We start from the raw sequence: 12,089 nt of genomic DNA, 5'->3' as shown, positions 1-12,089 counted from the left end.
TGAATTGTTTCTGGTTTATGCTTCATCAACAATAAAGACTCTGCACTTGCAATTTAGTTAACAATTCTGTTGCTGATGTGTGAGCCTGATTAGAATCCAGCTCACTCTACTGTTGCTGTGTAGCTCTGCCCTGCTAGCTGGTGGTTAAGTCCATAAATGGCTATTAGCCAGGATGGGTAAGGAATGGTGTCCCTACCCTCTGTTCGTCAGAGGATGGAGATAGATGGCAGGAGAGAGATCACTTGATCATTGCCTGTTAGGTTCACTCCCTCTGGGGTACCTGGCATTGGCCACTGTCGGTAGACAGATACTGGGCTAGATGGACCTTTGGTCTGACCCGGTACGGCCATTCTTATGAGGAAGTGAACACTGTTGTTACTAAAGCAAGCAGCTACCCCTCTGGAGTCACAAGGGGAACAGATCTGTTAAGAAGGAAGCTGACATCTGTCTTTTTCAAAGTACAGCTGAGTACCATAATCTATGATTTCTTAGTAACACGAACTGCAAGGACATATTTTAAAATATGACTTAATTTCATGGGGTCCTTTTAAAAGACAGAAATTAAGTAATCTTGAAACAAAAAGGCTATCCAAGCTGACAGAAAACATTCAAAGAAAAATCTTGCAGGACCCCATAAGGCAGTATTAAGTTTAATATGAATGTTTTAAAGGAAATACATGTCTTATTTAGGTTATGGTCAGGGAGGATGAAATGAACCTACATTTTCTTATTTGGAGATTTTAAAACTCCATTGGAAAACTCTGCTTACCTCCTTTTGCTTCCATCAGACATCTAATAGCTTCCTCCGCTTCCTGAGCTGTGGTGGTTTTGATCTGCTTGACGTTATAAGGCTTACTTATTCCAGTCCTGGCTTTAGGCTTACAACAATAAAAGGGGGAAAAGAGTAGGTGAGTGAGCAGAGTAGGAAAAGAGTAGGTAAATGAAATTAATGGGCAGCAGATTTAAAACAAATAAAAGGAAGTTGTTCTTCACGCAGTTGTTTTAACTCTGTAGTTCCAGCTCACTCCTGTGCAGAATCCCTGCCTCTAAGGCTTGGGAGCTTTATGCAGATAATACTCTCTCTGGAAATGGAGGAAGGACACCAGGAGCTATGGCGTGGCCACTCTGTAGGCTGATTTAGATGGATCCTGGGGCCTGTCTAGAGCAGTCCTTTTCAATCTTTCTAATACCAGTGACCAGCTGTCTGCCTTCCTAAACTGTGTCAGGGAGATCTCAGGGACCGGCACCAGTCCATGGACCAGTCGTTGAGAAACACTGGGCTAGAGGATGCTGAATATTGATTGAAAAAGAGCCACTGGCAGAGAGCTAAAGTAACTAAATCTAGAATGTAGCAGGCAGGCAAAGCTGACAAGTTTAAAGGGGAAATTGGTTAAATAGCAGTAGTTTATTCATTTTCAAGTTGTGAGGTGGCCATTATTTATTAAAGTAACTCTGCCTGTGTCTATATATACCTAGGCAAGAGTATATAACACATACTCTGCTCTGATTATGCCCAACAGTTACTGATGCTGGGTAATTACAGGGTGAATGTATCCTTACTGCTTTGCTCAGCACTCCTGACTTAAATCACCTCAGCTGGCTGATGAGTTCAGACTCTAATTAGCACCTGGTCCCCTTTTTAGTGAATTGTGTGGCGCAATGGTGCTGAGGGACTCACTGGTTGCTGAGGCGCCCCTGGGAGAAGCTTTGCCGTCTGCAGGATGGAGCACAGGGTGTGGCCACCTGAGGAGAGGGAACCAGCGGATGGAGATTTTTTGACAGATATTCCAGCTGCAAAGGGAATAAGAATGAGTGTTCAAATGCAAGAGCCTGTGCAGTGTTTGTTAATAATCATCATCATCATCTCAACTTGGACATTAATACTGCAGCCCAGCTATGACTATTTCAAGGGCAATATTGTTAACTATTCATTTCTGATCAAAGCACATAAGAATGGAAAGAGAAATGCTGAAGAACTGAATGTATTTCTAAAAGAGATGCTCTAGAGTGCAACTAGAAATTATGTGCTGCATGGAAGTCTAATGCCTGTGATTTATGCAGGAATTGAGACCAGAAGATCGTAATGGCCCCTTCTCATCTTAGAGTCTATGAGTGAATCTGAACAATCTGACATGACTGGCCTCTCATTTTGGCATCTAAGTTAGTAGAGCTTTGAACACCATCACTTCCCCCTCAGAGATCCGATGCCATGGCCGAGGTCAAACTACCCATCAAATGAAGAAAAACAGCTCTTATCCTCAGCTCTGTGTGAGGTAACTGTCTAATGGAAAGGGACAAAAATCAGACGAACAAATATTCTGTTTAAGCTTTTAAAGGGAATATTTCATCACAAATTAAACCGAATAAACAAACTGTAAGAAAATGCTTTGAGTATTTAAAAGAAAAGACAATGAGAATAAACACTGGTGTCTGTTACTGTACCAAAGCACCAGTTATTTGTAAATTCTCCCCCTTTGCTGTTGGGTGTATGTGAAACACACACGAACCATTATAACTCCACTAAAGTGAAGAAAGGACTTTCATCCCAAACCATTTCAAAGAAGCACTTCACCCATCACTGAACTGCAGCCACCACTAGAGAGGAACACAGCAGTTGATTAATACCACAAGAGTTTAGGGAAAGAAGTGCCTGACTGAAACAGTAGGTGATTGGGATTTAAACAGGCGGAGGTATTTACCTGTTCATTATTACTAGAAACAATAGGGTGGCAATGGAGTCCAGCTGACATGGGAAAACTTTTAAAAAGAAACTGCAATCTTACCTGGAGGGGGAGGTCTCTGGGGTGGCTGAGTCGGGCGAGGCCTGTCAGGAACAGACAGAGATCTGCTTGGAGACCGATGGCGAAGCCCCCCACCTACTTCCAGCTCCTGCTTTAATTCAGCTAGGTCAGCATCATCTAGGGAGAGATTTCAGGGAAAAAACAAACAGAAGAGTTTTGCATTTGAGAATTATGGCAGAGCTGGATCAAGACTAGAGTGTCACGAGACACACACCTGTGATTTGAAAACAAGAGCTGGTTAACTGAGGCTTTGTCTATACTGCACTTCCATCAGTAAAACTTTTGTCGTGTCAGAGGTGAAAAAAACACATCCCCAAATGACAAAAGTTTTACTGATGAAAAGTGCTGGTGTGGACAGTGCTTTGTTAGCGGGAGAGCTCTCCTGCCAACAAAGCTATCAGCTCTCATTGGGGGTGGATTTATTTTGTTGGCGGGAGAGCTCTCTCCTGCTGATAAAGAGCAGCTACACGGTGCACCTTTTAGTGACACGGCTGTAACGGCACAGATGTGTTGCTAAAAGGTGCGTAGGGTAGACATAGCCTGAGAGATTTCTAGGTGTGACCACAGTATATGGCTGATAGCTTTTTAAGATATGGCTCAAGTTTAGTGCCCCATTCACATCCCTCTCCTACTTTAACATGTACTGTCACTCTCTCACTTTAGGCATTTCTAAGCATTCTTATGTTATTTTCCAGTAACATGTCATCTGCCATTGCAATTGAAAATTAGATTGTTTTCCTCTTCCAATCTATAAATAAAAACTAGGTGAGAGTGGATGAGGTCTACTAGTTCTAATATCTAGAAGAACATGGTGACCAGACACAATCAGTTCAGTTCATTAACTACAGATAATACTTCCTTTGTTTCATAAATCGTTACTCTTAAAATGTGGTTTGATAAACTTTTTTTTCTTATGTATGCAACACGTTCAAGGTAGTTTTATTTAATAAAAACACTTAAAATGCTGGTTTTGTGCACATCTTGGGCAGAACGTACAACTGTTTTAACAACACACAACATTACTACACATCAGTTTAGGAAAAGAAGCGAAGAGTACTGCACCTAGTTTGAAATGGTAGCAAGAGATGGGTAATTACAAGCTGCCTAACTAAAGCTAAGCTGGAACAGGTCAGGATACTGCAGTTAATGATGCTAGTGTAAAAAAATAAATAAAAAAAATCATGTTATCATTAGGTAACCAGGACCTCAATTTTACAGCTCACTGGAAAGTTGCTACCTCTCCCAACATAATGCCATGCTGGGCATTGTTTCAGTAATGATTATAAGAAAAGAGAGCTGCCTATTGAACCACTGACTGCTGCTCTGAGGTGTTCCATGGAAACCTCCCTTCCAACTTCTGGCCCACTCTGACTGTGCTTAGCTGCTAAAGCCAGACCAGCTTGCAACCCACAATGATATGACTGTGGGTGAGTCTAGCTTTTGATGTAATTGAGACTGATGTAACTCTTTTCACAGCTTCACATTCTCTTTGCATAATAATATTACAACAAAATATGAGGGGAAAAAATACACATCATTTATGACACAGACAGTTGATCACTTAAACAAACCAAACAGACTTGGAGCATGGTTAAGGATAAGATTTTTTCACAGATATCTTTAATAAAAGTCAGGGATAAGTCACAGGCTTCCGTGAATTTTTCTTTGTTGCAAATGACCGTCCCTGAGCTGCGGAGGCTTGTCTAGGAGCTCCAGGAGCCCACACCACCCATGATGGCTCGAAGCTCCAGGGTCCCTCTCCCCTGCATCTCTGAGCTATAGGGCCCCACCACCAGAGCATGGAGCTGGCCAGAAGCTGTGGGGCAGGGGTAGGCAACCTATGGCACATGTGCTGAAGGTGGCATGCAAACTAATTTTCAGTGGCACTCACACTGCCCGGGTCCTGGCCACTGATCTGGGGGGCTCTGCATTTTAATTGAATTTTAAATGAAGCCTGCGGGCTAAAGTCATAGAGGTCTTCAGAAGTCACAGATTCCGTGACCTCCTTGAGAAAATCGTAGTATTAAGCATGGTTGCCTGCTAAGGTAACTTGCCATTTGCTGAGATAACTATACAACGTTTCCTCAGTATCTGCAGTATTCCTTAGGCAATCCCAATACTAAGGAGAGGGAACATTGTGGATAATGAGATTAACATTGTACAATAATTTTAAGCAACTGGCAAGTTTTTCAAAGTGACCTTGTTTAAGTCAGAGGATGTCCGAACCTCAATATTGCCAAAAATAAGTAAAATCAGAGCACAGAGGGGTAAAGCAAACTGTTAGTCTTGGTGGGAACAGGAACTCGTTTGAAGTAATTCACTGGCAAGTTTCCGGAGATTTCAGATTTCACTGCATACAATGCCTATGGTTTTAAGGCCTGAACCAAAGTTCATTGAAGTCAATGGGAGTCTTTCAACTGACTTCATGGACGAGGCCTCACTGACAAGAACATAAAGAACAACGCTGTATTGTGTGCACTGGTGCTATGTGATGCGAGACAGCTAAGGAGAGTTACTGCTATTTCTTATGATTTATAATATGTATACACATGCACCTCTCTTAGGTACAACTACGCTGCCCTGAACAGAACAGAGTAAAGGCAGGGTTAAGCTTAATCACTTGTTTATTTTTTATACGGCAGTAGCATTCAGAGGCTCCAGTCATGGATCCTGGGCCCCTCTGTGCTAGGTACTCTATGAACCAGAATAAAAATCTGGTCCCTGTCTTGCAAAGTTTATAATCTACGTATAAGCCAATAGAGAACATGTGAACACAACAAACAGCCAAGAGAAGCATAAGGAAACAAGCTTTAAGGTCTTGCTTTAAAGAAGCCGTGTAACTTACCTTTATATGGATGTGGCTTTCTTGCAGTAAGCAGTGGAGATTTGCTTGAAGTTACTGTGGGTACAACCGTAAAATATTCAGGACCCTCAGGTAAACCTTCTGTCATCTCTGCTCCTGGGTGCTGAGGCAGCATGTCATCCAAATAATCTTCCTCATCATCTAGTATATCACCTGAAACAAAATATTTGAAAACACAGACATTGTCAAAAAACACATGTTCTCTTCTCACTCTTCTCACTCCCATTTTCTATACAGGTTATTTTATTAGGCAATTTTCTTGTTGATTCCATGTATTTTATTATTGCTTTTCTGTGTATATAGATCAAGGCTTCTCAAACTTTTTTTGCTGGGCCTCCCTTTGAAATTATTTCAGGCTGTGATGCCCCCCTCCCCCCAAAAAAGTGATAGCAAATTACTGTACATACTCATGGTATCGCCACCCTTATGTCTACGCTGCTGCTAGCAGTGGTGCTGCCTTCAGAGCTGGGTGGCTGGAGAGTGGCAGCTGCTGGCTGGGTGCCCAGCTCTGAAGACAGTGCCGCCGCCAGCAGCAGTACAGAAGTAAGGGTGGCATTGTATGGTACTGTCACCCTTACTTCCGTGCTGCTGCTAGTGGTGGTGCTGTCTTCAGGGCCAGCTTTAGGCCGATTCCCCCGAAATGGGCCCCGTTCTTAGGGCCCCCCCCCTAAAGAGGAGCACCTAACTTAGGCGCCTTTTTAATTTTTTTTTACTCAGCTGGCAGCGGTCTGGATCTTCGGTGGCACGTCGGTGGTGGGTCTTTCCGTGCCACAGAAGACCCAGAGCGAGTGAAGGACCCGCTGCCGAAGTCCTGGACCACCACCGGGTATTCAAATTGGGCCCCGCGCTTCCTAAAGCCGGCCCTGGTTGTCCTCAGAACTGGGTGGCCAGACAGTGGCAGCTACTGTATCCCCTGCAACTTGCTCTTCCCCCAGCGACACTGTTGTGATCTCACGACCCCCTTACAATAGCCTTGCAACTCCCTTTTGGGTCGGAACCCCAGTTTAAGATTATCTCTATCAGTGTTTCTCAATGTACTATGACCATGATAGCATATTTTTTAGTACTGAGCAGGTGCGGATAGTTGATAATCAATGGGGCTCTGCAAGAGAACTTGGGTTTACCTGAGTAGTTCACAGTGCCAGATCAGGGCTCTGTTTACGAACCTGTTTCTAAGAATTGTTTTATTATAAACTAAGATAGTGATCACATACAGATATCTACCCTCTCCCCACAAGCAAAGTGAACAAAGCAGATTCTCATAGTTCAGCCCAGAGTTGTGCTACTAACCTTCTGATTCATAGTCCAAACTTGAAAAATCAAAGTTTTCCTCCAACAGACAGGAGTTCGCTGTGGGTGACATGGGTGCAATGCTCTCTCGTTTTCGAGCAATTTCCTCCTGAAAGCCCTTTAGCCAATCCTTCGTCTTAGGCCGGATATTCACTGCTCTGCCCTTGACCTAGAGTCATGAAATAATTGTTTTCTCTTTGTTAAGAAAATGAGAATAGTGCCCCAACACGCTGAGTAAATGCAGATGCTCCATCTCATAAGTGCTTTATAAATCTGGATGGCATTAGATTCATTTCAGAAGTTCAGTGACAAGGAAATACTAGTACCATCAGGGGAAAAAAAACCAACAGAATTAATCCTTTGGATGTAACAGTACTCCAGGTATTGACTAAACAACTCTGCTGCTCTTATTGGGCTTGTTTATGTTGTGGCTTTCTTCAAAGTTTTCATACTGAAATTAGCCTTGTAGTTCTTGATTACTCAATGCTGCATTCAACAGTCATTTGCTATTGGAGAGAAATGGTAAAATGTCACAGCAATTATGCTGTTTAATTTTTAAAATGATGATGATCATAATAATTAGGGGTGGTATTTTTAAAAGTGACTTAAGAGCATATGGGGTATGTACTCGTAAATCACTTAGGCCAGTGGCTCTCAACCTTTCCAGACTATACTGTACCCCTTTCAGAGGTCTGATTTGTCTTGCATACCCCAAGTTTCACCTCACTTAAAATTACTTGCTTATAAAATCAGACATAAAAATACAAGTGTCACAGCACACTATTACTGAAAAATTGCCTACTTTCTCATTTTTACCATATAATTCAATTGGAATATAAATAGTGTACTTACATTTTAGTGTATAAGATATAGAGCAGTACACGTACCCTTGGTTGAGAACCACGGACTTAGGCATTTTGAAAAATCCCACCAGTGCTCTAGCAGCCCGATACCTAACCATACAGCAGGCCCCAAATTGCCTCCCCAAACAAACAAGCAAGCAAACATGACCGTGGATCCATGTGAGAAATTAAAGCAGAGAAGAACCTTAGCTGCTGATACATTTTGCATTACTGTATGTGTTGGCACCGTTACATTATGTTCCAGTTCCAGAGCTCTGTTTATAAGCTCCTGAAGAAGCAATCCCTGCCTTCCTTATATGGGCAGGTCTTAAACGTGATCATTGTGGTTATTCAGCTTCTTTGAAAAATCAGGGCATAGATTTAGGTGCCTAGATATGGACTTGGATACCTAACCTAAGCAACCCATTTTTGAAAAGTTTGGTGTGAATTCACTAAAATAAACCGGAGATGGTTTTACCTTGATACGATCCATATCCAGAACACTGAGAGCTGACCTGCTGTCTGCAAATGTTACCATCATCTGACCTCGATTGATCCTAGTAAGAACAGAGAGAGGAGACAACTGTACAGTTTGCTGTCCATAAGGAAACCATATGACTAAATGCTGACTATAGTAATTCTGCATTTTTTCATTTAGCTCTTTCAATAGCGCAATTTCTTACAAGTGTTTTTGTGACAGATGGGACCAAGTATCCCAGCACTGGCTCCCCCTCACCACCCGTCCTCCCTCATGTGGCCCCACCAGAGTGGACGCTACTGGGGCTGTCCTCAAAGCAACAGTTCATCCCTCTGAGGCGAGGTTAAGAAAATGTCACACACCTTCCTTCATCCACAGTATTTTCCCCATCCCAGTGTAACACAGCTCTCCCCTTCCATGTACCAGCTTCATTTGCTCTGTGTGAAGTCTGCACTAAAGCTGCCTCTCAGAGGGCACACAACCTCCTCAAAGGCTACTACTCTGTCCTATGGCAAGCTGCAAAGGGGCGTGAAAAAAGCAAAGCACACTCCTCTCAGCAGCCATGCAATGCTCCAAACCTTCACGAAGCATGTGGTGGTAGGATCCCAGGGCTGCTCTTGAACCTATACCCCCTACTCAGTAGTGTGCAGGGCTAGACAGAGGCAAGCTGACAGTATTTAGCAAAACAATCTCCTGTAATAAGTAGGTCAAATGCATCGTAATTGATTTGTTGGTCTTGCTGTCAAGTCACAACTACTGCCATAAAGATGTTAAGATTCCAGCAGGAAGCAGCAGGGATAGCAGCATTTTGTGGCCAGGCACAACTTAAGATGTATGCCCCAGCTGAACAGTGTAACTCCACTCCCATTTCAATGGCACAGTCGGATCTGCTAGCCCTTTCCCCACTTTGGATAAGTACTTTTCATCCTGTTATTTTCTTCCACTCATGGTAATGTAAATCAGAGACTGCCCAGCTGTGCTAGTTTTCTTCAACACAGAACTCCCATAGCTACCAGGAGGCCCAAAATAACTCAACTGGAAGGAAACAAAACTGCTCCAATGGGGTGCAGAATCAAACATCCTCCCTCACACTCAGTAGGTCCAGGAATGACAAAAAAGCCTGAGCCCTCAAGGATAGGCTAGAGGCTCTAAAATCCAAAAGGGATGGAGTCACCCAGGAGATCCAAGTGGATGTGAAAGATTGCCAAGGAAGGCAGATTTTCTCAGTTACAGGAATGGGAGGCACGGATTAGAAGTACTGCAAATTGAGGCAACACCCAATGCATGAGAATTAAAGGGCTGAGCCTGCGCAAGGTGAAGAGCTGACCCTAGGGAGGCAGATTCAGGGCAAAACCTCTGACCTGGAGCACTGCATATGCTTTTCCCTCACATAGCCAAGGAACCTGTTGGGATATTTCTTTAGTTGGATGGAGAGAAATGAAACATAAATGCTGATAATTTCTTATCATTAATGCAATCCAAATGCAATACATTACAGTCTAAAATGGTTATTCCTATTCCACACAGTTAATGTATTTTAATTTGGATTTAAAAGAAAAATAGATTGCACATGTCAAGGAATCAACATTTACCTGACAAGAACAATGGTGCCATAATTCTCAAATATTTGCATAAGCTCAGTCCGCAAGTCCTCGGGAAATTCGTTTGTCTCTTCAGGGGTTGGTGACTGGAGATTTACCATTACAGTGGCATCCAATGGTCCCTGGAAGGATGACACTTCCTGGAAAACGCTCTCGCGGGCAGCTACATCAACTTCCTGGACTTCCACTTCTACAATAGCTAACACGGGCCTAGATTTTATACACACACAGACATTGTTTTCATGTTATCTAAAATCACCCTCAAATAATAGGACATACAAAAGATTGGTTGTCTGAAAGCGAGAATATTTTTAAATGTTGTATTTCTGCAGCACCTTTCATCCCAGGATCTCAAAGCACTTTGCAGATATTTTAATTAAGCTTAACAATACCTCTTTGAAGTAAATAACTGTAATACCCATTTTACACACAGGGTATGTCTACAGAGCAGCTGGGAACATGCTTCTCTGCTCAGGTAGACAAACGTGTTAGCTCTGCTTGAGCTAGTATGTTAAAAAATACTAGTGTAACTGGGGTAGCAGCTTGGGCTAACCACCCAAATACATACCCATGGGGTCTGACTGGGTTTGTACTCAGGTGGCTAGCCCGAGCTGCCATCTGTGCTAACCTCAGCTACGTTGCTATTTTTCATGCATTAGCTTGGGCAGAGCTAGCGCATGCCTATCTACCCAAGCTGGGAAGCATGCTCCCAGCGGCAGTGTAGACATACCGCGCGAGAAAGAAGTTGAGTAGTGGGCCCAAGGCCACATAATGAGTAAGCAGCACAGCGGGCAACAGAACCCCGGAGTCCTGACTCTTAATTTATTACTCTGTCTACTACCTCATATAGGGTCTCACAGATTTACCACCACTACATTTAGCTAAAAGATAGTGGTGATGATAATATATTGTATTAACATACATAATAACAACACTAATACAGTACTTGGCACTTCCATAGGTCCTTCCGTCCCAAGATCTCAGAGTGCTTTACTTATATTAATAAATTGTTTCCCAACATCTCTATGCAATAGGGAAGTGTTAGTTCCCAAGAGGCATAGTGAGGTTAAGTGGTTTGCCCAAAGTCACACAGGATGTCCAAGACAAAGCAGTTTTTCTTCTTGGCTTCCAGTTCTTTTGCCCTAGGCCCAGGACTAACAGTGAGAGGACAATGTACCCTTAAGTATGCAATGTGTTTGTGTAGTACAGATGCATCAATGATATTCTAAATAGTTATGAATCGTCTCTTATGTGTTAGCTCTGTGTGCCAAATCTAGATAAATAGGGGGAAGCTGTCAAAAGGGCTGAGGCTCGGCCTCTGTAGATGCAATCTGCACCCTCAAGATTGTACTTGCAAATGCACTGAGGGCACTCATTGGCCATTTGAATATCTAACTACCTGTCATTGCTACCTGCTACCTCCACTACAGCTGGTTCTGTAAGACGCACTACCAGAATGAACAAAAAGACTGAAGGTTGAGATGAAGGAAAGATAGAAATTAAAACAACCTTCTATAGGAAGTGTTAACTATTTCTGAAAACATCATTGATTAGTACATTGTTGTATGTTAAAAGAGATACGCTGGAGTCTCTTTTTACAGCACATCCTGGAAAATCAAACCTACTGAGTGTAACTAAAAAGCGTTGTTAAAACGTGATTACTGTAGTGGTGGTTGCTATAATTGGGAGCCAAGGTAAAAGAAGCCTGGCTTCAAATGTTGCATTTGATAATGATTGTGGCAATGACAGTGTTAGCTGCAGGAGCCAGTACTGTCAGTGCGAATGGGCTTGTGCCTTGACATAGAGAAGTGGTCTGTTTGTGAGAAGCGTGTTCTTTCATTGCTGCAGAAAGGTGAAACACTCCTCTAGAGTAACAATAATGTGAAAAGCACAGGGTTAACTTTTGTGATTCTCTGAACACTGCTGTGAGAACAAAACAACAGCATTTCCATAGAGCAACCCAGGATAATTACAGAAGTGATGTTGAAAACAGACAAGCTTTTGGAGATACATTTATCAAAGCACTCATAGCATTCATTTCAGAACAAGTGAAACAATAACAGTGAGCAACAGAAGTTAATGTATATAATTTTTCTTTAGGGAGAAGATCTATAATTAATGTGGCTGTCTCAATTTTTGGTTTTGTTCTCTTCCCCTTTCTCAGGAAAGTGGGGATGTCATAAACAGATAAGAAAAGTTAATAGCACAGAAGTA

General features: G+C 42.6%; 1 protein-coding gene across 1 annotated transcript in view; it reads right to left on the bottom strand.

Moving 5' to 3' along the window:
- The window catches only part of SYNJ2 (synaptojanin 2), a 95,332-nt gene that overhangs the window by 7,575 nt on the left and 75,668 nt on the right, over positions 1-12,089 (bottom strand). The window contains exons 18-24 of the mRNA XM_075064571.1: positions 9,867-10,092; positions 8,275-8,353; positions 6,955-7,123; positions 5,647-5,817; positions 2,784-2,918; positions 1,679-1,791; positions 770-878 (exon numbers count right to left, since the gene is read on the bottom strand). Coding sequence (XP_074920672.1) covers positions 770-878; positions 1,679-1,791; positions 2,784-2,918; positions 5,647-5,817; positions 6,955-7,123; positions 8,275-8,353; positions 9,867-10,092 — 1,002 coding nt within the window. The remainder of the gene's footprint in view (positions 1-769; positions 879-1,678; positions 1,792-2,783; positions 2,919-5,646; positions 5,818-6,954; positions 7,124-8,274; positions 8,354-9,866; positions 10,093-12,089) is intronic.

The sequence above is a fragment of the Chelonoidis abingdonii genome, chromosome 3 (genome assembly GCF_003597395.2).
Source record: "Chelonoidis abingdonii isolate Lonesome George chromosome 3, CheloAbing_2.0, whole genome shotgun sequence".
NCBI classification, from domain to species: Eukaryota; Metazoa; Chordata; order Testudines; family Testudinidae; genus Chelonoidis; species Chelonoidis abingdonii.
Note: the sequence above shows the minus strand (reverse complement) of the source record. Positions and strands in the feature narration are given on the sequence as shown.